Below are 26,905 nucleotides of genomic sequence, written 5' to 3'. Positions count from 1 at the left end.
GCTATACTAACACTCTTGAATCAATAAAGAAATGCACTGATAACTGTTTTGACATTATGTATATTATAATAATATGGCTTTACAATTTGGAGACTGAAACCAGTCTTCACGAACGAAAGATGCATCTGTACATCTCGCAGAAGGGAAGATCAAGTTTTGTAAAACAAGAAATTGACTTATTTTTTGTTCCTTTTTTTAAAAAAATCAAACACTATAATCAGACATGAGGCCTTGAATTAATAAACTTGAACCTTTATCACTTTTTTCTAGCTCGCGACGTCACACGTCAGCCTTAAAGCCACTCTAACGAATTATTTGTAAGGGTGATTCTTTTTTTGTATTAGGACACGCGTACATATATAATATTCATTTACACCAATGTCCGTGTTCCATAAAAAGGACATTGTCCCTAACGCCTTAGGAATTCTATACAGCAACTTAAAATCGTAATTATGAGATTCTTAAAACAAAGTCCAATCTAAATTCAGTTCGTAAAAATATCACACGACTCGCGGCTTTAGGTTTCGGCGATTCACTCGCGTCGCGTGATTTTTTCTAAATATCAGATCGAGAGAGATACAAACATAAAAGGCTTATAAAGTATAGAAAGAACGCAGTCACCGTTGTTTTGTTTATAAAGCATTAACATTAATATCGTATCGTCATCGTGCTTCTTTCATGTACATCTTTAAAATAGCTACAACTTTACTTATATACATGTTTTTCTTTTCTTCTGAGTGATGCGTTGAGTAAAAGAAGGATTAAATGAAAGTACTTCAAGTCGTCATAGTCGTCGCCGTAGCTGTTGTTGTTGACGTAGGCGCCGATGTGGTAGACCTCACATAAAACAACAGGTAGGGCGTGCTAGAATTCCTCGAGCTCGGTGCAAGTTTGTCCTGAAGTTCGCGCTCTGGAATCACGCGTACGGCCTCGTCATCGCACTCAAGCCAGGTGCCAGTCCCGTTACGCGAAGTTTGCTTAATGCCGCAGCACTCATTGCCTCGGCAACCTTGCTGCTGTTTGCCTCGTTGCGCCGAATCTTTATTTTCGTTCACGTTAGGCTTGTTGCCGAAACAGCTAAAGAAATACGTGATCTTACTGTTGTCGGAACCCTGATGACCATTGTGATGAGCACTGGACGAATGATGATTCTGTTGCTATTGAACATATCCGAATGAAATTTTTATTCTATTCTACGTCTACAGACTTTACGCTATGAATTCTGCTTTACCTGAGAATTTTGTTGACGATGAAGAATATCACCCTCACACTCCTTATATTCAGCGTGAGCTGATTCGCCAGGTACACGTGTATAGGCAACGTAGTGTCCAGCTGTCATCGTTGCGCCTTGATGCATTATCACGGAGTACAGATTATAAACGTGACGCTGGGTAGGTTCTTTTTGATTGCTCTGCGAGGAGCCTGAAAATGAACCAGAGTAACGAGACTGATCGGCAATGATGTTGCACTCTTCGCAGAAACATTGGAGGGTTAGTGGCGTTGGCATGTGATTATTAATTTTCTCCATTGACCTACAATACAAAACAGTTAACAAATTTTCATGAAATTTATCTATAAGTGCATTATTTTTCAATCAGTTATATCATGATGCTTACCCTGCTGCAGTGGAAAACCTTTTCAATTGTAGAACAAGCAATCTCGGTAATGAAGGAAAACAAACGGCTCGTCTAGCTTCATTGTACCGAAGACATGTGGCACACCAATATTTGTTTTTATCAAATAACAGTTCGCTTGTCACTACTGCTTTTTTATAAATTGCGCTACAATCCATCGTTTTTCCATCCTCATCTAGAAACCACACATTCGAATGCAATAATACTTTATTAGACTCTGTGTTGTTGAAAGTTTCAATGACAGTGGAAATTACCTTTCTCGTTCGACCTATCAATGTCGATGGGCACGCAGATGTCACAGAAGGTCTCCTTCCTCTCGGTAACTTGCTCACACTCCAGGCACGTGGTACGTAGAAGACTGACACCCTCGAAGTCCTCCGAAATAAAGCACTTTTTGCTCTCGAGTCGACTGCTCAACTCGCCGTTGCTGATAGGCGGCGTAATACTGCCGTTCTCTAGCACTTGACCCACAGGCGGTTTGATGCCGTTTAAGGTTGTTTGTATGATACCGCTGGCACTGGAGGCTCGCAGCGAGCTGCCTGTCAGCTTCTTCTTTTGCTTCTGCGACTTACGATTTCCGCGCTTGCTGCTTTCTGATTGAGTCGCTCGATCTCGCAGGAAGTCGATCTGCGTGGCGGTACCAGTGCCACCGTTGCCATCGGCCCGCCAGCCGAACTGGTTTTCTCGATGCCTGACGAGCAGTTGGAACGTCTCGCGGATGTTATCGAGAAGACAGACGAGCAACTCGTGCGCATCTTGCTGCTGGTTGCCCTCGAATATTGGATTGACTTCTCTGTAACAAAAAGTTTGTAAAATTATACCGTTTATAATGATTACTCTGCTAATAATATTTAAATAAGTAATACAAAGATGCATCACCTAAGAGCTTGTAAAAATGCATCAGGCTGATAAGGTTCATTGTTTTCTCTCGTTTCTAATTCTCTTAATGACATGAAAAGCTCATGCAACTTTTCAGTGGCTACTTGAATTCGAGGCTTATTCAATTCTGTTGCAGCACTTGCGGATGTCAATGATGGGAGATCTTTGTTGCTCCAGCTACGACTACTACTTGTTGTACTTGATATACCAGTTCTACCCAAAGATGATATCTTAATCTGTAATTTTTTATTTAAAAAACGTTTAAAGAACGCGTTTCGGAGTTGTAATTTACGAAAAAATAAAACGTATGCATACTTTTGTTTGAAGTTGTTTTTCACTGACAATAGATAAATCTGTGGCTAGGTGGTGAAGGTTGTGTAAGAAAGATGGTGTGCATCGCAGCGTATAAAGTACACTATTCAAAAAGCAGGTATTGCCTAAATTACACAAAGTTGCTATTCTTAAGCCTCCAGTTATGACGTTTGATGTAACATCACAGCCAGCATCTCGATGATTACTACCTAGCCTTTGGAAATCATTCAACATTTTGCTTGAACCTACAAAAATTAATTTACATTACAGAACTAATAAAATATTTGCATACGAATTACACAAAAACAAGATATTTTGAGTAAATTCACGACAAATGTCCTGAATGAAACTGAATGAAAATGATGAAACTTAGGTAGAGCAAGATTACTGAATGTATAGATTCATGATAAAATGGACTTATAGAGTTGATAAGAGTTATCATGAAATTCATAACCCACAGATAACATCAAGAATCAATCAAAGGAATGGATAAACAAATTTTTATTGATGCCGAGAAGTTGTAACAAATAATATCTTACTTGGATGATTGGGACGTATTTGGCTAGTACTAGCCCGTCCAACTGGCTGAGGCTCAGATTTGTTTTTGCTGATTCCTTGATTGCGTCTCTCTGACAAAGCCGAAAGAGAGAGGCAAAGTTTCTTCCTTGGTGGGTTCGGCCGTTCATCAGTATCCTCCTCTGCTTCTAATACTGTCATTTTCCGCTGATCTACAACGAAAACCAATGTCAATAATTGTTGCCTCTGCCAAAGTACTTAATGGATAATTTCAAATATATATACTCAGAAAGAACAGAAATAAGGAATTATTGCTAAGAACTACGCATACGGTTTGAGTATAAATATTATCTGTAGATTTTGTTACGAAGGCTGTTTTGCATAACATCAAGTTTGATTACAATCAACGAAATCATATTAATATTTGGACCTCTGAATACAAAAATTCGTCGGATGTGCTCTACGAAGTGAGTAAATCAAACAAAAACCAGACAAAACAATGACGAACAAAAGACAGCACAGCATGGTAATGATTTAGCCCGGTCTGTTAATGATGAAAGCAGTGACAAACTGAAAAACCAAAAACGAAGTGTCTCCGAGAATAAAGTGAAAGATAAAGATATAGAGAAGAGAACCAAAAGAAGGATGAGATGGGTGTCTACGCGCACAAGAATAAGAGAGTCGAGGAAGAGTGAAGAACAAGATAAGGTGTTGTGTATACATATGAATAAAATACTCCATCAATAATGTTGACAGTCAAAGTAATCACCCTTAGCCACTACATTCTCCAGACGACTCACAGTACCCCGTTTTTTCCTTGTCAACATCTAAGAGGACGGCACTCCTTTAGCGCGACTATCACCATGTTTTCACACCAAGAGCACCCTTCCCCTATCTCTCTCCCTCTTTATTTCTTTCGCTTTTCAAGCACGACTCGACCTGGCGGAGCTCCTCTTGCTCATCCCTCGATTATTCCTCGGCAACAACAGCAGCGGCAACAACAGCTTCCCTGAACTCCGGCGCGACTGCAGCAGCGGTAACAGCAGCGGCAGCGGCAGCAGCAGTACACCGCACACGCAAAAGAGTATAAGGGTGTAAGAGAGCAATAGGCGCACCTCTTTCGGGGGGCTCACGCTCTGGGGCTATCGAGGTACTCACTCTGTGTCGCCGAGCGGAGTCATGGAACTATCGTCGGGGAGAGGAGATCGACTGGGCTCTGTATATGCACGACTGTCCACCGCCAGGCAAGCCCTCCTCCAGCCGCGACTCTTTTCTCTCGTGTACTTCTTTTTTCACGAGCTGCTCTGCAGCGGAGCTCTGAGGCTACTCGCTACTCTCTCTCTCTCTCTCTCTCTCTCTCTCTCTCTCTCTCTCGTATAGTCGTATTATACTTATGCACGCACATACACAGCCCAAGAGCTGATCGCGCGTATATATGTATACCTATAGTGCGCGCACACAGAGAGACGCGCGGCGGCGGCGGCGGCGGCACTACCAGTTCGCGAAAAAGAGAAAGAGGAAAATCGCGCGCTGCAGCGAGCGAATTGTTGGTTTTTAGAGTCAGACCTGGGGGTGAGCGAGAAGGCCGGAGTGAGTGACGCTCCGCGCGCTACATCCTTCACCACCTGTTCCGCGACAACTGCCCCCCCGTTCGACAAAACGTTTATACGGCGCACACGAAATATTCACCGTCTCTCTCTCTCTCGCGCTTCTATGCTATGATACTCGCCGATTTACGTTACGCACTGACCAGCTGCACTATGCTTCCCGTGTGTTTGTATGCGTCTGTATAGCTACATACCTATATATATATAATACTAGCGACTACATATACGTATATGTATACACGCAGAATCGCGAGTAATCGAGCCGCCTACGCGCAAATGCGACGGCAGCGGTGGCGGGCGTCCTTCGGTCAGTTTTCTTTTCTACCGACGAGTAGCGCGCCGACTATGAATTCGCGCACTATATATATATATATGTATACATGTATTGCCATTGCTGCCGTCCGCGCGAGCGACGCCATTGGCCGACGATTGCGCGTCTGGCTGTTATAATGCAAAGAAGTGGATAGGGACTGATTTTACGAGTCGTCTCAGAGTTTATCGCTCGTGAGATAGTTTGGCAGGCGATATGCTCTTATTAAAAAATCCCGTTATTATAGAGCTGGATTATATTTTTAGCTTGGCTCGGGGTATCGCGCGCAAACGACCATTTGGAATTTGCAAAGTTTGAAGATAAGAAAATGTTCGGCTTATACGATTCTGCAACTGAAGGATCAGCTCGATATTGCAAAATAGTTTCAAATTTACCGCGCATCAACTGGCGTCACAGTAACGCGGGCTATGACCTGACGGTCGCGATACCAATGAATCGTTCAAATCGACTTTTCGTAAAATGTATTTTCAAATTCAACTGGCCGATATCGTCGCGTCGCTGCAACAAGAGCTGGCTGGATAAATATGCGAACCGTATTCATATTTATTTTCGTCTGGGAAAAACCGCATTTCTCGATTCTTGAAAATGTTCTATAAATAAAATAGAGCCTCTTTATAACGAGTCGTCGCTTCTCCAGAAACTGCTTTATATCGAGTGATGAGTAAATTAATAAAGCGCAGAACTAGGTCAAACCATTATTTGATCAATCGACACGAATTAGATTAAAGCAATATATCCTCCGAAGATAAATCGTTATTCGCTTACGCACATCGTCGAGGAGGAATACCAACAAACAAACCAAATCGCAAATCCATCTACATCGGGAGCAAAATAAGGCATGACTGACACCCACCAGTGCTGTTTTACACTCTCAGTAGGGCATCCCAAGTGTCCGACTCCCTCGCTGCCAATGAAGAAGAAACTTTCCCTCTCTCCTCTCTCTCTCTCTCTCTCTCTCTCTCTCTCTATACGAAAAGTCACGGAGAGAGCTGCAGAGAGACCTGGAGAGAACAAAGAAAAACAGGATTTTCGGGGGCATTGTGCGCTACGCACGTCTGATGCTCTCTCAGTCTCTCCTTCGCTCTCCGACGGAGAGGAAGGAAGAAAATGAGAGGAACGCAAATATAGCTGTAAACAAAGAGAGCCCGGAATTTCCCGAACGCAATGACTTGACTCTCATTTATACGCGCATGTACGTATGTATGTATGTACGTATGTGTGGCAGTGCGCGACGAGACAGGAACCAACTGGCGTATCCGCACTGCGCGCGTTCTAGCACGCAGCACCGCGACTATCGCGAATAAGAGGGGGATATGCTATGCGCGATTGTGTGGAGATAAAGCGGAGTAGACGGTTGATGAGAATCTTCCGTTTTCACTCGATTAAAAATTCAATCGGATCGAGAGAGAGAGAGAGAAAAAAGAGCCAAGAGATACAGATAATGTATATACGTATAGAAAGGTACGCAGCTGCAGAGCGAGGAAATAGAGGAAAATAAACGAGAAGGAGAGCGCAGCAGCGTGTATGCATCTCGCTGGTGCGGTGCAGGCGCGCGGAGACTTCGAGAAGCTTTTCCTCTCCTCCGCACCTCGGCTACCTATACGGCGGCGACGCGCGACGAAGACAGACAGTCTCCCAAAGTCCGAGAAAAACGAGAGACGTCTCTCTCAGACTCGTATGTATAGGAGTCAGCCAGCATTAGCTTCCACACGGCATCAGCAAAGGATATAGCCAGCAGCAGCTCTGCCCTCCCCCCCCCCCTCTCGTCGGTGCCTGTCGTCACGCAAAGCAGCTCACGTGTGCATTGGTGGTAGTTGCTGTAGAGCGCCTGCTGGTGTGCGAGTGTGCGGTGTAGCTAGAAACCGACTGCTACTGCGCGTTTCGACTATATACATATACATATGTCTATACATCTCTCTCTCTCTCTCACTCACTCTTGTGCCTATACTGCTTATGTGCTACTGCTTTGTAAAATGGCGGTGGACGACGGTGGTGCTGCGCTGCTGACGACGATCACCATCAGCGCTGACGAGAAGAACTACAGAGCAGTGTACTGACGAGCGTGCCTGGAGCAGCTCGAGAGAGTAGCGCTGCCGCAGCAGCAGCCTTTTGTTTTTTCCATCGACGCGTCATCTCCGAGAGCGTCGTTATCCTACTAAGAGACTCCGCGAGTGCGACGTATATATAGCGTATATTATATCCACACGCGCGAGCAGCAGCAGCAGCAGCAGCAGCATCTTCTCGACGAGAGAGAAGGAAGGAAGAGCGAGTGAGTTATATATTGGGTGCAGGTACGGATAGGAACGGCTGGAAACGAGAAAGAGGAACGAAGAGGAGCGAGAGACAGAGAAAGAAGGATCGTGGTGTGCAGCGACGCAGGGAGGGCCGCGCGATGCCCCTGATGCTGACGCGCGCCGCGTCCTGTTTACCTGAGTTGCGGACGAAAGAGCACTTCCGCGAGGAGAGGAGGCCTGCCGCCAAGCGGACGACGACCGCGAACCTCAACAAGGTCGCCGCTCGGTGAGTACGATGCAATCTTGCGTCTCCAGGAGGCCCTTCTCGAGTACACCGTAGCTAGTCGAACTCGAACAAATCTTGACTCGTCTCACCTCGAGGATCCAGAGGAAGTTGTCGGATATTTTCACTTAAAAAGCCTCGCTCGCGCACATAGGTTAGGTTACCTCTTTTTTTCACGGCACAAGGCTCTCCGCAAATACGGAGAGAAAGTCAAGGGATACATCCGTCCGCGGTGATGACGAGGTATCATACTGGCCGTCGTTGTTGATAAGCGGATCCCGTGCTCTCGGGCTTTATCTGGGAATCTCGGGGCATTTTTTCAATGGGAACCGTCCTCTCCTACCAGTGCACACTTTTTGCGCATTATAAGTATTATTATTCGAGTGGAGAGTCATGTAGGCTATACACGTCTCGTAGGTGTGTTGCTTATTGTTTCCAACTTCGAGGCGCGTTATTACAGATCTTATTACCGTTGAAACGTATTGGGGGAGACGTCGGCTTGGCCTTTTTTTTCCTCTGAATTATTTTGCCATTGGCCTTTCGCGAAACTTGATTTGCTCCAGAGCATGCTTTACGCTCTCGAAACTGCTACGTGCAAATTGGATTATATTATAAGCAGAGTGTGATTCATGCGCGGTCGCTGGCTTGAAAAATTCGTTCAAGTTCAGCCGCGATCCGGTTATCTTGGACCTTTCTTTGTATTGATCCCCCATCGGTAAACATAACGTCTATAGTTGCGTTTACTTTATTCTCTGAATTAACAGGCTGCCTTCGGCTTATTGAGACGTATCGAGCCATGTTTCTCTTCCAAATAAACGAAACAGCCGATTTCGTCATCGTTTTTTATCTCTCGATCCGCTGCTCCAATTAAAAATAAACCCCTGATAGAGTGAGTCGATGCATAGGTTAGGTCGATGCTGCTGCAGAAAAGCGCATACTTTCATACGAACACCCACACACGCAGGCTTACACGCTCCAAAAATCCGAGTCTCGCCGCCAACCGCGAACGTCCATCTGGAAATAAAAAACATGTTTATTTTGACATCTGTTTAGCATCTCGACGTCTTTCGTCGACGCATTGGCCGAGAAGATATAAGCGAGTCCGTAACACGCGCTGAAAGAGCAACTAATGACCTTTTCCATTCTTTCGCGCTGTTTTCCCGTTATTAGTGGCCATTTACAGTTTCTTCCGAGTATCTAAATAACGCGTAAAACTTACATGCATGCCCCCACCACCGAGGCCATATGTACAGCGTATATAACTAAATCGAAAGGTTAGGTTCAATCTTTTTTTCTCACACAGCAAAAATTCGCCTCGGTATCATCGCGCGCATAAGTACCAGTATAGAACAGGTCCGACATGCTGCTGCTGCTGCTGCTGCTGTATCCGTACAGTTCTTCTGGCAGATAGACTCAGTCGAGCTCACGGTGTCCGACCACCTTCCTCGGGAGGTCGCGTTTCCTTCTTTACTCCCTCTTCTCGCTCTCGAGTGTATACACACATCCGCGCGATACCTGATGCATTTTCTTCCGGTGATATACTTGCGGCCGCGAGGTTAGGAGTGACTCTGCAGTTTGCAAATAAAAAAGGGACGAGCAGCGCGCGGCGATGTGTTTCGGTGCGTGGCTTCTTTCGCAAATCTCGCCGCTCGATCGAACGGCATTTATATAAATATCTCCGACGGTTTTCGGCCGGACAAAGTGTAAGTATAAGTGCTCTCTCTCTCTCTCTCCCTCGCGGAGCGCTTGCGAGTCTTTGTTCGCGAGATAAAGGAGTGTGTGTGCAAAAAGAGCCTAGAGCGCTAACGCGTATTATCGACGTCGAATTTATCAATCGCTTGGCCGGACGATTGTGTCCCCCGCTGAATTATGATTATTTCTAATGTTTTCATGATTTATCAGCGTATTTCGTCACGCGCGTCACTTTTGAAGAAAGTTCATTTCCATCTTGGTGTACTCTTGAGAGGACGTACAATATCACGTGATTTCAACCCTCGTCACTGGTTTTATAACGCTCGTTTGTGTTTTTTTTTTTGCAGGTTTTAAGTTCTTGATAAAAACACTACCAAAATGAAGATCGATAGGAGTAGACTGAAGAAGTGCACTTCTGAAGTGGTGAGTTGTCATGCAGTACTAAATGATGCGTGGTCTATGAGGGTTAACATGTAATACTCAAAAAAAAAAATCTTATTACAGCCGGCAGAGTGCCAAGCTTTGATAAGCAAGTTGCGCTCATGCTCACACACAGAGTTGTTGGAGGAGTTGAAACAGATAGATGCCTGGACTTTTGGGAAATGTGAACTTTTCCACTGGATTGATGTTTTGGACCTTAGCGATAGTATATTGGAGGAGGCAGCTGCCAAGAGCCCTGATAATCCATGGGAGCTGGCCTGTGATCTTCCGCAAAACAGAGAGACAAAAGAATTGTTGCTCTGGGTTCTCCACTTTACTACGCTCCTTATAGAACATTCTTTTTCACGACACTTGTATAATAGTATGGAACATCTTGTTACCTTGCTGTCCAGTTGTGACATGCCTGTAGTTCTTGGTGTTCTAAATCTTCTGTACATGTTCAGTAAACGAAGTAATTTTATCACAAGATTAAACAGCGATAAAAGACAAGCTTTACTTAGCCGACTAAATCATTTAGCAGAGGTAAGTCTTGCTAATTGATACAAATTATTTCAATGTCTATTCTATTTTGAGCTCTAACACAATTTGTGTGCTTCACAGAGTTGGGGTGGAAAGGAAAATGGTTTTGGCCTAGCAGACTGCTGTAAAGAACATCCAGAAAAGCCTTTCCCAGCAAGTGCAACAACGTTGCATTTCGAATTCTATGCTGATAACACATCAGCTTTAGAAACGTCCAGTGGCACCACTGGTAGTGGTAGCGCAAAAAAGACTGCTCAGACAAATCTTGTAACATATATACACATCGAAAATGTAGATAAACTTGGCAAAACCCCGGCGCAGATTATGAACGACTTACTAAAAGTTTATAACGTACCTCAGGAACGTCAGGTACGTAAAAATCTTCTCAATCTGCGTAAATAAATGATTAATGGACTAGGGACAGAATTTCAAGGATCACTTTTCATTTTCAGATGGCTCTTCTAACACACATTAGGTTAGCACATAGCTTTTCGGATTATCGACGACGTTTACAGTGCGTTCAAGCTCGACTGCAAGCGCTCTCTGTACTCGTGTATAGTAGCGCACTCCAAGAAAATGCACACAGTCTCCTTCATGCTGGACTTCTTGAGGAACTAGTAGAATTATTGGAACTTCCCCACCCACACCTCGTTGAAATTCGGGCGGCTGCGCTGCGGACTCTAACAAGCATAATTCACTTGGATCGAAATCCACATCACCCAAAGTGAGTTGCATTCTGAATAATTAAATTTTTCTTTCAATAAAAAAAGAAAAGAATTTTTCAAATCCGTTTGTCTTGTTTCTACAGAAAATCAGGTTCCCGATTAAATATGATAATCGATGTTACTGGAGCGAGTTCGTATCACGGATTTTTGCCGGTACTCGTGCGAACGTGTATCACGACATTGACATCGCCACAACCAGATGGGCAACCTTTCCCTTTGCCGCTGGCTACGGCACTTTTCAGTTTTCTTTATCACCTTGCCAGCTACGAAGCTGGCGGGGAGGCACTCGTCAGCTGTGGAATGATGGAGAGTCTTCTAAAAGTTATTAATTGGCCTGGCAAAGAATTAGAGCACATCACTGTATGTAAAATATTTGCTTACGATCGTCAAAATATTCTATGCTTACTAATTAAATAATCTTTATTGCAGTTTGTTACTAGAGCTGTGAGAGTTATAGACTTAATAACTAACATAGACATGCAAGGATTCCAAGCTCACAGTGGTTTAGCTAGTTTCATAAAGCGACTCGATATGGAGGTCAATGTCTGCCGAAAAGAGCAGCCGTTCGAAATTGAACCGGACAGTGACACTCCTGAAGCCCCTCAACCTGCTACAGAAGAATCCGCCAGTTCGAGCACGACTCGAAGAAGCACCGAGCAGCTGGACGATCGCGAAGACTCGTCAAACCCTATGGAATTTTCCGAAGATGAAAATACGAGTTCTAACAAAACTGAGAACAAACCAGCCACAACACAAAATTATGTGGCTGTTAAAAACGGAAAGACATGCTTGCCGCAACGAGCAGCTTTACTTAAATCAATGCTAAATTTTTTGAAAAAGGCTATTCAAGATCCCACGTTTTCGGACAGTATACGACATATTATGGAAGGAACACTGCCATCTTCACTCAAACACATCATCAGCAATTCAGAGTACTATGGACCATCATTGTTTTTGCTTGCTACAGATGTTGTCACAGTTTACGTGTTTCAAGAACCATCTCTTCTATCCACCTTGCAAGACAACGGATTAACTGATGTTGTACTGCATGCTCTATTGAATAAAGACGTAAGTATAAAAAAGGCAATTTTTTTATTATTATTTTTTTATGTATAGAAACCAAAATGTTTTACGATAGTAGTATTGGTTCTCTACATAATTTTTGTATTTATTCTTTCAGGTTCCCGCGACACGAGAAGTTCTCGGTTCACTGCCCAACGTGTTCAGCGCTCTGTGCCTGAACCAACGTGGCCTCGCTTCTTTCACGAAACGACGTCCATTCGAGCGCATATTCAAAGTTCTACTTTCGCCAGTTTACCTTTCGGCTATGCGTCGACGACGTAGCGCGGATCCCCTGGGAGACACGGCTTCCAATCTCGGAAACGCCATGGATGAACTGATGCGGCATCAGCCGAGTCTTAAAGCCGATGCCATGGCCGCTATTGTCAAACTTTTGCAAGAGCTCTGCGTTCTGGGCTGTGACGCGCGTTACGTTTGCTGGCGAGCTGCCAACAAAACTGATAATTCACCTTCTCACACCAACAACACCAACCGCCAGTCTTCAGGTCAATCTGTTGGAGTCGGTGTAGGCGATACTGGAGGCAGTGCCGGAGCTGGAGGAGGCAGTAGTAGCGACGAAGAGGAGGAAGATGAAGAGGAGGCAAGCACCAGTTCACATCCTCAACGAGAGGAACAACCATCACCATCTCCTGCTCAACCTGGACCTCCGCCGCAACCGAGGGAAAAAACTCCAATCGCGCTGGTTGATTACATACACAACGTGATGAAGTTCGTGGATGCGATTCTTAGCAACAATTCGACCGACGATCATTGTCGAGAATTCGTTGCACAAAAGGGATTGGTACCATTGTTGTCGATCCTGGGATTACCCAATCTGCCGGTAGACTATCCCGTTGCTCAAGCTGCACAAGCAGTTGCTTCTGTCTGCAAGAGCATATTGGTAAGTCAATAACCGTTATAATCAAAAAGAAAATTATATGCATAAAAAATGAGTATTAAAAATATTTTTTTTTATAGAACCTGGCTCATGAACCATTGGTATTAAAAACTGGATTGACACAGTTAAACGAAGTTCTAAACCTCCTGAAACCACTGCACAGTCATATGGAATCACCAGGTGGTTCTGTACTTCTACACGAGCTTGCCTCTGCGCCTAATCTTGAAACAGCTTTTACTAGCGACAAGGCCACACCTTTGCTGCATGCAATGAATGCCGCTCACGGCTACGTTGTCATGTTCGTGCACGTCTGTAGAACCGGTCAGTCAGAAATACGTAACCTTTCGATGAACCACTGGGGCTCCGAGCTTGGACTTACCGTCCTCAAAGGTCTGTCTGAGCTCTATATGTCTCTCGTCTGGGAGAGCACGCTACTGCTAGCGCTCTGCAGCGATGATAGCATCCCCGCTGGTTGTGATTTCGGTAAGGAGGACATGGAAAAGCTAATGCCTCCTGAACTGAGAGTAAGTGAATCATCTTTGTCTAAGATTTTACTACTTTAACCGTTTAATATTTAATATGCAATATGGTTATTTTACTTTTAGAACGAAGGAGAGTCTTCTAACTGGTCGGCTACCACGGCGTCCTCGGACATGGGCAGCAATGGTATGACTACAGCTATGGAAGCTTTGAGCACAGATCCTCCACCTGTCTCAATGGAAGTTGATGAAAGCAAGCCAAGTACAAGCACTAGCACTGCTACGACGATAACAACTACGACAACAACAACGGGTACCGGTCGCACTTCGCCCAGTACTCACCAACTTAAATACATCAGACCTCTGCTTGGTGCTTCATCACGACTTGGTCGTGCACTTGCTGAGCTTTTTGGTCTGCTCGTTAAGTTATGCATGGGTTCACCCATAAGGCAGAGGCGTGGACAGCAATCGCCGCTCATTCCAACCTTGCCATCGCAGGCTGCCCGCAGCGTTGCTACGGCGCTCAACTGTCTGCTGATGCGTGGACTGTCACATGACAAGCTACCACCTACACCTATTCCCAAATTCAAGCTTACTTTCCTTATATGCTCGGTCGGCTTCACTTCACCAATGCTGTTCGATGAGAAGAGACATCCTTATCATTTGATGCTCCAAAAGTTCGTTAAACTGGGAGGCCAAAACGCATTCTTTGCGTAAGTCGTGACTTTATATTGATCGATGATAATTTGACTGTTTCGTTATATTTAACGTTTTTACTTTATTGATTATAGAACCTTCCGATGGGCCCTATCTGCAGGCGGCCAGTTCGATTTATCAGAGGGTTTAGAACATCCTGATCTACCAGACGGAACCGGCGAGTTCTTAGATGTCTGGCTAATGCTCCTAGAGAAAATGGTGAATCCCAAAGCCATTCTGGATTCTCCTCATGTAGTTTCTCCCAAATGTACAGGCCTCTACAAAGCGTATGAACCGTTTGACCCTATCAAATATCTTATTGACATTCACAAGGTAATTTTTATTTCTACGCATATTTTTGTTTGTTTTCTATAAAATTATAACTATTGTCGCAATTTTTATAACGCATACTATTCCATTACAGAAAGCATTCGAGGCTGTAATGTTAATGTGGGGTAAAAAGCCCTTAAAGAATTATGGTCCACGTATGACAGAATCAATCCTATCGATTTTGCGTCACATTTTGCAAGGAGAAAAAATTATCAAAGAACGTACGGAGAAAGAAGAAACTGCCGAGGGAACAAATACCACTGCTAGTGCTAATGGCAGCGCCAGTAGAACGGGTGCAACAACCGAACGTCGTGAAGAACCTGAAGCCGATGTTAATGCAGAGCACTTAAGACAGCTCATGGACATGGGCTTCAGCAGAGCTCACTGCATCGAGGCTTTGCTACACACTTTAACGGTTGAACAGGCCACGGACTATCTCCTTACAAATCCCGCTACTTTACGCAGATCGGTAAGTTAGATTTGGCACTGAAAAATATCGGTTAATTAATGGATTTTATTAAAGAATAAATTCTAATTTAGGATATTTCTACTGGGGATGCAAACGGCCAAGGACTGATAATGGATCTAGAAATGGGCGACGACGACCAGATGATGCAAGCCATTGCAATGTCGCTAGACGAATCTGATCCGCAAAAAGCAGCCGCCTCTACGAGCATTGAAGAACCTGTTCGGGAAACAACCAAAACCATCGATGAATTTACTCACAGTGCTTTGGAGCAATGCCTTAGTCTGTTAGATCTGATGCCCGATACTGTATACCGAGTATGCGACCTTCTGGTGACCATTACCAAGCGTAATGGAAACGACTGGCGTGATAATATGCTTAAGCAATTGATAAAGGAAATAGGCGATTTGATTGACCATCTACGCAACATTGCCGAGTCTCAAGACGAAAATGCCGGCACCCGATTGGTCGAATGTGAAGAAGCCAATAAGGTTGCTGGTCGCATTTATCTCTACACGCTTTTCTTCGAGGGTACATTCCAGGAGATGCGAGTTCCCTGTGCCCAGATCGTTGAGCAGTGTGGCATTCTCGACAAGCTCGTACGGCTACTCGTGGTCAGCGAATCCCCGCTCACGGCAAATAAAAATAAAACCCCGGTACCTCCGCCGAAAGATCCTGCATCTAAAGACAACGCCCCTCCTGTTCAGTCGACGAAAACACCCAAGTGGCTTGCTCCTCTTTTGTTACTTATAGACCGCTTAGAGAAGGTTGCAGTACTCACGCAACGAAAACAACTGATGCACAAAGTGACGAATCGCACCTGGAAATGGTTCGATCTTAGCTCGGGCAAGTGGATGCCATATTCGTCTATGAACAACCGCATAATTAACGATGCTTACTGGGCTGGGGAACCCACTGTTCGCATAACCTGCAGTCGTCGCAAGTACCAGATTACCTTCTCGTGCATGACACAAGTAAATGAGGACAGCGACAATCGCAGGCCTATAACAATGGGCTTCAGGACCACTACTACTCCTGCCAATAGCGAGGAAGCCGCAAATAATTCCAACACACAGACAACTGTTGTAGCTCCCTCGGATTCTAACATGGACACCGAGGACAACAGCACTGGCGCAGCTAGTATTAGCGCTAATAACGAGGACAAGAGAAACACGGTAATTCAAGGTTTGGATCCAAACGTCACTCCAAGTATAGTTCGCGCGTGTGTCAATCTTCTCGCCATACCAGTGGATCGAGATGCTTTACACGCATTAATGAAGGTCTGTCTGCGACTTACACGTGACTACAAAAATGCTGAAGTATTCGCTAGAGAAGGCGGGGTAAAGTTGCTTCTCGACATGACACAGGCGAGTAGCTTTATTGGCAGCATAACTCTCAGTACACTGCTGATAAGACACACCCTCGAGGAGCCATTAACACTCGGTTTGGCGATGGAAAAAGTTGTGCGTTCGCGTACTCAGAGTAATATACCACCTGCTTATAAAGAAATCTTATTCATGACTAGGCAGATAAGTAGTGCTGTATGTCGCAACCCAGACGTTTATAAACAGGTTTGCGAGAACATACTGAGAGTTGACATCAGCGTGCTCAAGCGCGACGATGTAGACAATCGATTAATCGTCAAAGCTCTACCTCCAAATCTCTCGCCGTCACTACCCATGGTTGAGGAGGTATCAGTGAATGTGATTCATGAACTCCTCAATGCTTTGATTAAACCTGTACCAGTACTACCGGAAGATGCAAACTCTACGACGCCACCCGCTGGTAGTCCCGAGAGAAAGAACAACACTATTCCAACAAGCAACAATGTAACCTCCTCGACGACTGCTGCTACATCGTCGTCTAGAAGAGAGTTACTGAGAAATAGCACAGCTGCAACGGCGGGTACTAACGACCCTCTCGACGACGACGATCAAGTTTCACAGATCATTCCTCTAAAAATGTACACCGATGTCGGTAACAACGGTAAAGTTGAGCCTGAAGAGGCTAAAAAACCTCTTCTCGCTAAATCCGCAATCCTTAAGATGTTGGCTGAATCGGTGCGCTCGTACGGAGCCATCGCCAACCTCATCACGGAGTATACCTACCGCGCTGGACAGAGTGAAATGATCCTTGAGGATACCACAGCATTAGCATTCCTACTTGACAAACTCCTACCCATACTACCAGAGAACTCAAGCGACCGTCAATGCAGCAACATGGCGCGCATGCTTATCGCCGCCATCGCTTCATGCAATCACTCTCCTGATGCCCAAAGCACCTTGGTCGCCGAAGTCAAGGCAGCCTTAACGAGAACTCTCGCCATGCCCGAAAGCTCTGAAAAACACGCCCAGCTGCAGCTTCTTATTGGTCTCATCTCAACGATGATTGATAGCTGTCCTCCTACCTCGCACACACCGTTGCGTGCTCCTCTTAAGGTGCACAACCAGTACTCTAACGTAAACTACATCGTTAGAATAATGCTGAAGAAGGGTATCATCACAGACCTTGCCAAGATACCGCACAGTCTTGATCTCTCGAGCCCTAACATGGCTGCAACAATTAATGCTGCACTCAAGCCGTTGGAAACTTTATCAAGAATTATAAACCAGCCGATGCCTGGTGCCGTTAACAACAAATTTCCGAAGCCAAAGAGCAGGAATGCACAGGAGGAGCCTATCGGTGAGCAGACCGGGACGACCACCTCTGAGGCAACTAATGCTGTCGGTGAAGAAGCGAATGAAGACGCAGAAAATACGGAACACGACATTTCAGTGAACGCAGAGAGCTTGGAGCCTACTTCCGAGAGTCAGCAGCATGAGGAAGGCGACGAAGCAGCTCTGGAGGACATTATGGATCAACTGCTTGAAAGGTAAGGATCACAACACACAAGGCTTTGTCTTTGCAAGATTTTTAAAGTTATTATGAAACTAAAAGTTTAATAATGTTAATTAACTGTAAAATGCATATCTATAATCAAGTAGTGTACTGTTTTCCAGAGATGGATCGGCCGTGGCGGAAGAACCAACTTCTCGTCCACACCGGCCGATGGATATTGAAGAAGAGAGCCTCGCAATGCGCGACGGTGAAGGTGACTTCGATCCAGCACGTGATACCACAGTAAGAGTAAATCATCACCTTACCTTTAACTTTCTAAAGATTTATGAACTTTTCTGGCATTGCCAATTTGATTTTGTTCTTTAAATCCTTAGAATGAATCAAGTTTGGCATTGCTAACCAACATCTTTAACGATCTAATTCTCACGCAAGCCTTTCAATCCTTGCCTTCACAGGAGGATCTGATGAGTTCAGACTCGGACTCTGATAGCAACCCATCAGATGATAACGAGGACGACGTACAAGACGATGAAGATGAAGAAGAAGAGGAGGAAGATGATGGCGAGGAGAATGAGGAAGAGGAGGAAGAAGAGGAGGAGTCGTCAAACTTTGAGGAAGATGGATTACAGTTCTACGAAGATGTTGGCGAGGGCCTTTTCCGCATGCTACCGACAGCTGATCGTGATGATAGCAATGTGGTCATGATCCAGCACAGTTTTGACAACCAAGATATGAATGCGACGGCCCCGGCCTCCGGTAGACAAAGTCTACCCTGGAACACCAACTTCCCCTTTTCAGTCGATTTGGTCGGCGATACACCTCTGGGATCTGAGAGCAACGGTATCAATTCTCATCCGGTACTCGTAGCTCATGCTAGCCTTGTTGCTGTTGGTAATAATCGTTCCCAAAGAATGGTTAGACAACGCAGATACCAAGTGCAGCAATCAAATCCTCGCCACTCCAACCCACCTGTTATTTTGCAACGGTATATTTAAGCATAAATTAATGTTTTTATTCATGATGTAATATTATTTTTCCTGTATTTAATATGCTTTTATCTGTTTTCAGATTACTCGGACCAGCAGCGCAAACGGCAAATCAAATTTTAGCTACCTCATTCCGAGATACTCGAGTTGTCGTCATGGACAACGGGTTAGGTATCGTCACAAATCAAGATGACGAACAATATGATTTTGTTGATCAAGCTGGCTACTTGTTTGGACCGAGTCTTGCAGCGACCCTCAATAATATTCCTACTGCTCTGCACTGGTGGATCGAAGAGAGCAAACTACTTGATGGAGATTCTCAACCAGATTGTTGTGTTGGTTAGTAGTTGTATTTTTTTCTACAAAAGTCTTTATTTTATTTATTTATTCATTTATTTTTTTGACGATAAAATTGTTTTAACTTTTTTCTTACAGGTGTTGTATATAAGTTGATTCCCGGCTTGGAGAAGTATAGGAATGCTGAATTAGCTGAGAGAAAAGAGAAGCACAAAAAACAACAAGCAGCTGAAAAAGAAGCAGAAAAAAATAAGGAAACTAAAGGCAGCACTAGTGCCAATGCTACAGAAAGTATGTAAAAATATATTTTAATTAATTATTCGTTGAATGAAATAAGTGAAATTTTACATGATTTTTTTTCAAGGTGATGTCCCCAATACCCCACCAATCGATGATCCTATCGATGATCCCAGAGCATCATCATCTATATCAGAAAGAGACGATTCTAGGCAGTTGATAGCAGCGGTTGAAGCAGTCGTTGAAGCTGTTCGCCAAGAATTGCATACTGACGAAGAAATTATTGGAGAGATGGAAGTGACAGTACAGGATGAAGGAGATCGTCCAATGAATCCACCAGAACAAGTAGCTGAAGTCCGAGAATCGCAAGCATCAGAACTTAGTACAGCTACCGAAATTGCGGAAAGCTTGGTCGATTCTGTTCTTGGTGTATCAACTACAGAAGCTATGAGGAGACATAGTAAGCATGCCTAATATTGCATTAATCAAATAATTTGCTAATATTTTTATACTACAACATTTTAAACTTTATTATTAGGGCAACAAAATGAAAGACCAGCTGAAGGAGGTTCGACGACGGAAAATTCTGAAGTATGGACAGCAGGTGAACTTGTCGATTTTAGTGATACTTCTAGCAATGATTTATCACGAGAGAACAGTGTACCTATTGACTGGATAAGGCGATTGTTAAATGAAGACAATGCCGAAGCTAACAGCGAAAGAAAGTACGTACAACTTAAAGATTTATTATTTTAGAGTATGAGATTTTGTTTTAATGAAATTTTATTTTTCTAGTGCCAATGTTACAAATCAAGAGAACAGTTCCTCAGCGCTAGATGCTACTAACACAGTTCAAACTGGAGAACAGCAGCAAGAGTCGACTGCTCAAACAGCTACACAGGAAGATAATGCTCAAATACAACCATCAAGTGATGACTCTGCAGCTGCAAACGAAAATGAGGCATCTGGTACTGAACCACAACCCCCAACACAAGAAGCCCCGCCACAAGCTAGTCAATCACAGGAACAACTACCTGATGGTGTCGATCCGTCGTTCTTGGCGGCCTTACCTGAGGAAATGCGTGATGAGGTCATCGCGGAACAGCTACGCTTGCAAAGAATCAGGCAGAGAGCTCAGGCCTCAGTTGTAGAAGAACTCGCGGGCCCTGTTGAAGTAAATCCCGAATTCTTGGCCGCTTTGCCACCAGCTATTCAAGAAGAGGTGTTGGCACAACAGCGTCTTGAACAACAGAGGCACGCTGCAGCCTCGGCCAATCCTGAGGATCCCGTCGATGCAGCGGCGTTCTTCCAGAATCTTCAGCCATCGCTTCGACAAGCGGTATTAATTTTTTTCTTCATGATCTCGAAACTTTCCTTTTTTGAAATCACAATTGATTATATATTTCGTATTATAGATTCTCACGGATATGGAAGAATCACAAATTTCAGTGCTTCCACCTGATTTGGCACAGGAGGCTCAAAATCTAAGAAGAGAATGGGAAGCCCGAAACAGACATATGATGCAAGAGCGATTCCTCAGTCATGTTAGTCAAGGCAACGCTCTTTCAAGTATCTTAAGAAACTCGAGTAGAGGTTGGTATTTTTGAAATAAAAATACTCGTAAAAAATAATGATGATACTTAATAAATTATTTGTATTTTGTAGTACGAGGACCTGCAACACGATATGCGATCCATACAATGCCACAGCGAGCTCAGTGGAACTCGTGGAACAGTAGAGGTGATGCGGGTGTTGCTTATCCAGCAACAATGGCCGGTGCCGGTCTTCGACTCCGAGGAAGACAATTACTTGATCATGAATCTATGGCTTGTTTATTAGTTTTGTTATTCATAGACGAACCAAAAATCAATACCCTCAGACTTCACAGAGTGATCAGAAATCTATGCTATCATGGAAGCACAAGGGAGTGGGTTGTAAAAGCCCTACTGAATATCATGGAAAGAAGTAATGATGAAAACAAAGACGCCCTTGCTGAGTTCGGTGGCAAATTCAAAAGGAAAGGAGGTCATTCAAGCATGGATTATTGTTCACCTAAAGCTATCGATACTAGAAATAACGCACAATCTTGGTTAAACGTCAGCATTGATGCTGCATTGGGGTGCAGGGCTAATGTTTTCCATATAATGAGACATGGAGGTAAAAAATCTGAGAGACAAGGACACAACATTACTATTCATCCACAAGCCGCACCTACTGTTTGCAGGTACATTATTATTTATTTATTTATTTATTATTATTATTATTTTTTTTATTATGATCAATACTTGGGATGATATAAAAATTTCGAATATTCTAATTTTACCATTTGTACATAGGCATACACTGGAACTGTTGATATCATTGGCCAAGAGTTTCCCTGCATACTTTGTCCCAATAAAATCGAAAGAAACGGAAGAGAAGGAAAAAGAAAAGGAAAAGGAAAAAGAGAAAGAATCAAATACAAATAAAGAAGAAACTGGTGCCAAACCAAAGATCACAGCAAAGCCCGGCAAAAGTGATGCTCCTGATTTCTGGGATATGATACTTCGACTGGACTCGTGCGCCTCAAAGAAGGGAAAATCCGTGGCCCGCACCCACTCCAATACGAACTTAGGCAGCGAACCAGAACAATCCGTTATATCATTCGAAGCTTCAGCGTTCGGTCAACTGATCTCGATGTTGCATTGGTCAGTCATAAAGCGAAGCAGCCAATTGACGGATAAACTTTTGCGACTGCTGTCTTTAATATCGATTGGTTTAACTGAAGTACATCCTTACCGACGACAAGAAGGAGCAGCCGCCAAGACCAAAAAGCCAAGCGATACCAGCAAAGACTGGAGCATTGCTGCACCCGAAGGTCACATTAAGCTCGCCGTTCAAGTACTGACAAGCAAGAGCTGCTCAGAAGAAGGATTAGAAGACGCGACTGCGTTATTGCTTAATTTGTCACATTGTCCAGATCCGACTCGTCAGCTGGTAAATCTCTACTTCCTTTGAATTGTTTTACAATTTATTGTGATATTTTTAACAAATTGTTCTGTTTCAGATATTGAAATTACTTTTGGAGGGTGCGATGGAACTAGCAAATATGGTCTGTGAACACATAAACGATTTGATGATGGAACTGAAGGTACTCAATCGCGAATTAAATAGGAGGAACTCTCTAGAAGAACAGCCTTCAACTAGCGGTAGTGGATCGAATAGAGGTTTCCTTTTAGATAGATTTACGAACGACAGCGTTGTCATAACAGCACCCACGAAATTAAAAGCTGGAACCGATCTACAACTACCGTCCATGGGAACACTTGTCAGCAAAACCTCTAGTCAAGCCTTCTTCCTTCGTATACTCAAGGTTATTGTGCAGATAAGAGAGGCCGTACGTCACGCAAACACTAAAAAAGCTCAAGAAGACGCTGCTGCCTCAAATGTTGCAGCAGCTGCTGCTGCTGCACCGCTGTCAGCAGGAGAAACAGCTATGGAAACGGCACCAACCAGCAGCGGAACAAGCGAAGATGCAAACAACGAGAGCACGGCTGACGTCGATACCATCGCTATGGATACAACGCAAGCGACACCACCAGGTTAGTTTTTCGCACATACTTTATAAAATTAAATTGATGCAATCCTGAGACTTCTTTCGTATTTAAAGAAACTCAACTATATTGTTCTGTTATATTTCATTAGCTCCAACTCCTACGCCAGTTGTAGACGCTACGCCTCCAGCAGCTCCTGTTTCCGATGCTGCCACCCCAATGCCGTCGAGTTCTCGGGCTAATAGCGAAGAAGACATCAAGTCGCAGTTGCCACTGTTGAGCGAAAGCCTTGTACTTGACAGTCTGTGGGAAACATTGAGTGCTTGTCTACTTGAACTTGAACACACACCAGATCATCATGCAGTACTTGTACTACAACCTGCCGTTGAAGCCTTCTTCCTCGTTCATTCGTCATCGAGCACATCGCGCGGTGAGCGAAACAACGACAATGCCGCAGAAAATCTCGACGTTGTAGCGGATATTGCGCCTGTCTCGCCCATCTTCTCAGAAAACGAGAGTACAAATCAGGGCGATGCTGCCACTGCGTCGGGTACTGCTACCACAGCGGCAACTGGCACCAGTGCTCCGCACACCTGGGACGCGAACGCAGCTCCTGTACAAAAGGTTCTTCCTCCAGACCAGCTGAAATTCCTTAAGTTTGCCGGTAAGCTTTTTTAATCTGTTTAGCAAACATGCACAATTATTGTCATGGCGATATACTTGAACTTGTTTTTATTTTTATTTCAGAAACACACAGAACTGTTCTCAATCAAATTTTGCGACAAACAACGACCCATCTGGCGGATGGACCATTCTCCGTGTTAGTTGACCACACGAGAGTTCTTGATTTCGATGTTAAACGAAGATACTTCAGAACTGAGTTAGAACGAATGGACGAAGGCATTCGCAGAGAGGAACTTGCTGTTCACGTGCGTCGTAGTCACGTATTTGAAGACTCATTCAGGGAACTTCATCGCAGGAATGCTGATGAATGGAAAAACCGTTTTTACATTGTGTTCGAAGGTTCGTAATAGCTGTGGTATATAATTAGTCAATATTCTTAATTGTTTCAAATCTGAAATTCAATTTTCAATCTTTATTGATAATGTAGGTGAAGAAGGTCAAGACGCTGGTGGTCTGTTACGTGAGTGGTATGTCATCATTTCGAGAGAAATCTTCAACCCTATGTATGCTCTGTTCACCGTCAGTCCTGGAGATCGGGTCACGTACATGATTAACTCCTCATCGCATTGCAATCCGAATCATTTGTGCTATTATAAATTCGTCGGTAGAGTAATAGCGAAAGCCATCTACGACAATAAGCTCTTGGAGTGCTACTTCACGCGTAGCTTTTACAAACACATACTTGGTATTCTTGTGAAACACACCGACATGGAAAGCGAGGATTACAGTTTCTACAAAGGCCTTGTTTATTTGACTGAAAATAACATCTCAGATTTGGGATACGAATTAACGTTCTCAGCCGAGGTTTGTAATATATTTTTTATTTTACTAATACTAATATTAAGGTTAGTAAGAATATTGAAATTACAATAATGCTTATTGCAGGTTAATGAATTCGGCGTCAATGACGTACGAGACTTAATACCAAATGGGCGAAACATCATTGTCACGGAAGAAACGAAATTGGAATACATTCGATTAGTCTGTCAGATGAAAATGACTGGAGCTATTCGTAAACAGTGCGTATATCTTTTTGAAAATTTCATGTGTAACTCCTTTACAGTTAGTTAAAAATGGAAACACTTCATAATCTACCTTCATTTCAGACTTAATGCGTTCTTGGAAGGATTCTATGACATAATTCCCAAACGACTTATTTCAATCTTTAATGAACAAGAACTCGAATTGTTAATTAGTGGTTTACCCAATGTCGATATCGAAGACTTAAAATCCAACACAGAATACCATAAGTACAGCCCAACATCGTTACAGGTATATACAACAATCAGTCAAGTTCTAGTTTTTTAGTCGTGATAAAAAATATTCCAATACTAAATTTGTTCTGCTTTTGTTTCTTTGCAGATCCAATGGTTCTGGCGTGCATTACGCGGATTTGATCAAGCGGATAGAGCGAAATTCTTACAATTTGTTACGGGAACATCGAAAGTTCCGCTTCAAGGCTTCGGCGCTCTTGAGGGTATGAATGGCGTGCAGAAGTTCCAAATTCACCGAGATGATCGGTCGACGGATAGATTGCCGTCAGCTCATACATGGTAAGCTAAGACTCTAGATGATTAGATTATAAATATCATGCTTTACGAGACGCACTAAGTATATCTTATTTTGTTTCAGTTTCAACCAATTAGACTTACCTGTTTACGAAACGTACGACAAGCTGCGCAGCAATCTATTAAAGGCTATTCACGAATGCAGCGAAGGATTCGGATTTGCGTAAATTTTTGCTAAAGAAAAAGATCATAATCTTGTATCGCAAATTTGTTTTCTATAATGTGTTGCTTCAGCCTATTCGACGAAGTAAATTATATATCTGCGTGATGTAACAAATATGAACTGTGCTTGATCCTGAATCGAGTTCTTAAAAATAATGGAATCAACGTACATGCATATATTATAACACGCATGTGTATATACATATACTACAGTGTACATATATATGTATATATACATATGTATACATATATACGACTATGGTGTAATTATTGAAGATAACTTTAAAAAAAACACTACTCGATTTAGAGTTTATTTTGTTGAGAAAACGCTCTTTGAAAAGAACTGGGAGAATGTGTGTGAAATATAGGAAGACAGAGAGGCACTTAACGATAATTCCCAGCAAAATGAACAGGAGAACTAAACTGTAAGGCTAATCACATATAAGACTCTACAATAAGGTTTCTATTTAAAGGAGCTGAATAGGCGTCCTAGAATATCATAATTGATCCAAAGAGATCAAGATTGTAATATACAGCACTCGAAAGAAAATCATTGGTGATATATTGCAACAGCAAATATTTCATAGTTTGCATATAGTTACAGTGTGTGTGAATGAGAGAAATGTAAGAAAAGAATTTCCTTAAAAGTTTTACACAAAAGTGAGAGATGTGAAAAATAATAACTTGAATGAGTAATTACGAGCGTGGGTGAGACAAAGATAATTTTTGTGAAAATGGAAAGCCTAATTTACCAAGATATGAAAAAAAAGCCAAGGAGATTGCAATGTAAAATCTAACTAATCCGTTTCTCATGAGAGTTATGAATGATTGTACACTATTAGTATTAATAATTCTAATTTTTATTAATTAATATTAATAGATATAGTAAAACTTAACTGATATCATTTTAATATTAATAATTCGAAATGTGATGTTAAAAGAAGTGTAATTTTTTCTTGAAATCTAAGTAAATAAAGTTTACAGTTAAACCGATACACAGCTACGATCCAAGAGCGTCAATGATACCTCACGGAGGAGTAAACACGTTGTAATTGCATTCGGCTCCTTTTGACATTGTTAGGGAATTATTGCTTAGGAATCGCTCAAATAAATTGAATGTTGTATTTCTTATAAAAAAAAATCAATAATGCAGCAACATTGTTTTATTGTACAAACGAGAGTTTGTTCAAACCATACCTTTTTTACGCTTTCATTTTTTACTTTCGTTAATTTATTGCTACGCTTATTTGCATAATGGTTTTGTTCTTTTTTCTATCATTATCGAAGGAGTCGATAAAGAAATATTCTGTCTAGAAAGCATAGATAGGCACTATACTAAATCAGTGTTAGGGGATTGCCTAGGCAACGATGTACTGCATCGAACATCCGCGATATATTAGTGATTGTAAAAAACAACGTTGCGTAATAGTATTGTGGGACCTACCATTCTGGTTTTATTTAAGTACGTACTTAAATGGCCAATTTATTATTATTCATTT

At 43.0% G+C, this 26,905-nt stretch overlaps 2 protein-coding genes across 20 annotated transcripts; one reads left to right on the top strand and one right to left on the bottom strand.

Annotated features, from left to right (window-relative positions):
* Nucleotides 1-40: 40 nt before the first annotated feature.
* Nucleotides 41-8,044, bottom strand: LOC100216456 (ubiquitin specific protease-like). Of its 11 annotated transcripts, none has more exons than XM_031931633.2 (9): nucleotides 4,500-4,717; nucleotides 4,111-4,366; nucleotides 3,365-3,553; nucleotides 2,829-3,070; nucleotides 2,514-2,749; nucleotides 1,889-2,427; nucleotides 1,617-1,809; nucleotides 1,232-1,532; nucleotides 41-1,157 (listed from the first exon to the last, which is right to left on the bottom strand). In XM_031931633.2, the coding sequence occupies exons 2-9, from the start codon at nucleotides 4,166-4,168 to the stop codon at nucleotides 777-779; spliced, it is 2,139 nt and encodes a 712-aa protein (XP_031787493.1). In that variant the 5' UTR covers nucleotides 4,169-4,366; nucleotides 4,500-4,717; the 3' UTR covers nucleotides 41-776. The 11 variants fall into 11 exon arrangements, with proteins under 11 accessions (XP_031787493.1, XP_031787496.1, XP_031787495.1 ...); XM_032600085.1 differs by having other exon boundaries at nucleotides 47-1,157; nucleotides 4,281-4,366; nucleotides 4,500-5,076; XM_031931636.2 differs by lacking the exon at nucleotides 4,111-4,366 and having other exon boundaries at nucleotides 4,500-5,113.
* Nucleotides 7,243-26,558, top strand: LOC100123214 (HECT, UBA and WWE domain containing 1). Of its 9 annotated transcripts, none has more exons than XM_031931747.2 (31): nucleotides 7,243-7,799; nucleotides 9,836-9,911; nucleotides 9,993-10,451; nucleotides 10,530-10,817; nucleotides 10,901-11,172; nucleotides 11,257-11,533; nucleotides 11,603-12,241; nucleotides 12,354-13,133; nucleotides 13,211-13,654; nucleotides 13,736-14,322; nucleotides 14,401-14,638; nucleotides 14,730-15,104; nucleotides 15,176-17,973; nucleotides 18,086-18,227; nucleotides 18,314-18,924; nucleotides 19,008-19,264; nucleotides 19,361-19,513; nucleotides 19,587-19,919; nucleotides 19,998-20,184; nucleotides 20,255-20,798; nucleotides 20,875-21,052; nucleotides 21,125-21,683; nucleotides 21,796-22,435; nucleotides 22,506-23,040; nucleotides 23,144-23,656; nucleotides 23,740-24,015; nucleotides 24,104-24,480; nucleotides 24,562-24,695; nucleotides 24,783-24,948; nucleotides 25,039-25,229; nucleotides 25,309-26,558. In XM_031931747.2, the coding sequence occupies exons 2-31, from the start codon at nucleotides 9,867-9,869 to the stop codon at nucleotides 25,409-25,411; spliced, it is 13,101 nt and encodes a 4,366-aa protein (XP_031787607.1). In that variant the 5' UTR covers nucleotides 7,243-7,799; nucleotides 9,836-9,866; the 3' UTR covers nucleotides 25,412-26,558. The 9 variants fall into 9 exon arrangements, with proteins under 9 accessions (XP_031787607.1, XP_032456471.1, XP_031787613.1 ...); XM_032600580.1 differs by having other exon boundaries at nucleotides 18,101-18,221; nucleotides 25,309-26,547; XM_031931753.2 differs by having other exon boundaries at nucleotides 18,101-18,227; nucleotides 18,395-18,924; nucleotides 25,309-26,547.
* Nucleotides 26,559-26,905: the final 347 nt, after the last annotated feature.

Source organism: Nasonia vitripennis, chromosome 5 (genome assembly GCF_009193385.2).
Source record: "Nasonia vitripennis strain AsymCx chromosome 5, Nvit_psr_1.1, whole genome shotgun sequence".
Lineage (NCBI taxonomy): Eukaryota > Metazoa > Arthropoda > Insecta > Hymenoptera > Pteromalidae > Nasonia > Nasonia vitripennis.
This window is presented reverse-complemented; position numbering and strand designations above follow the sequence as displayed.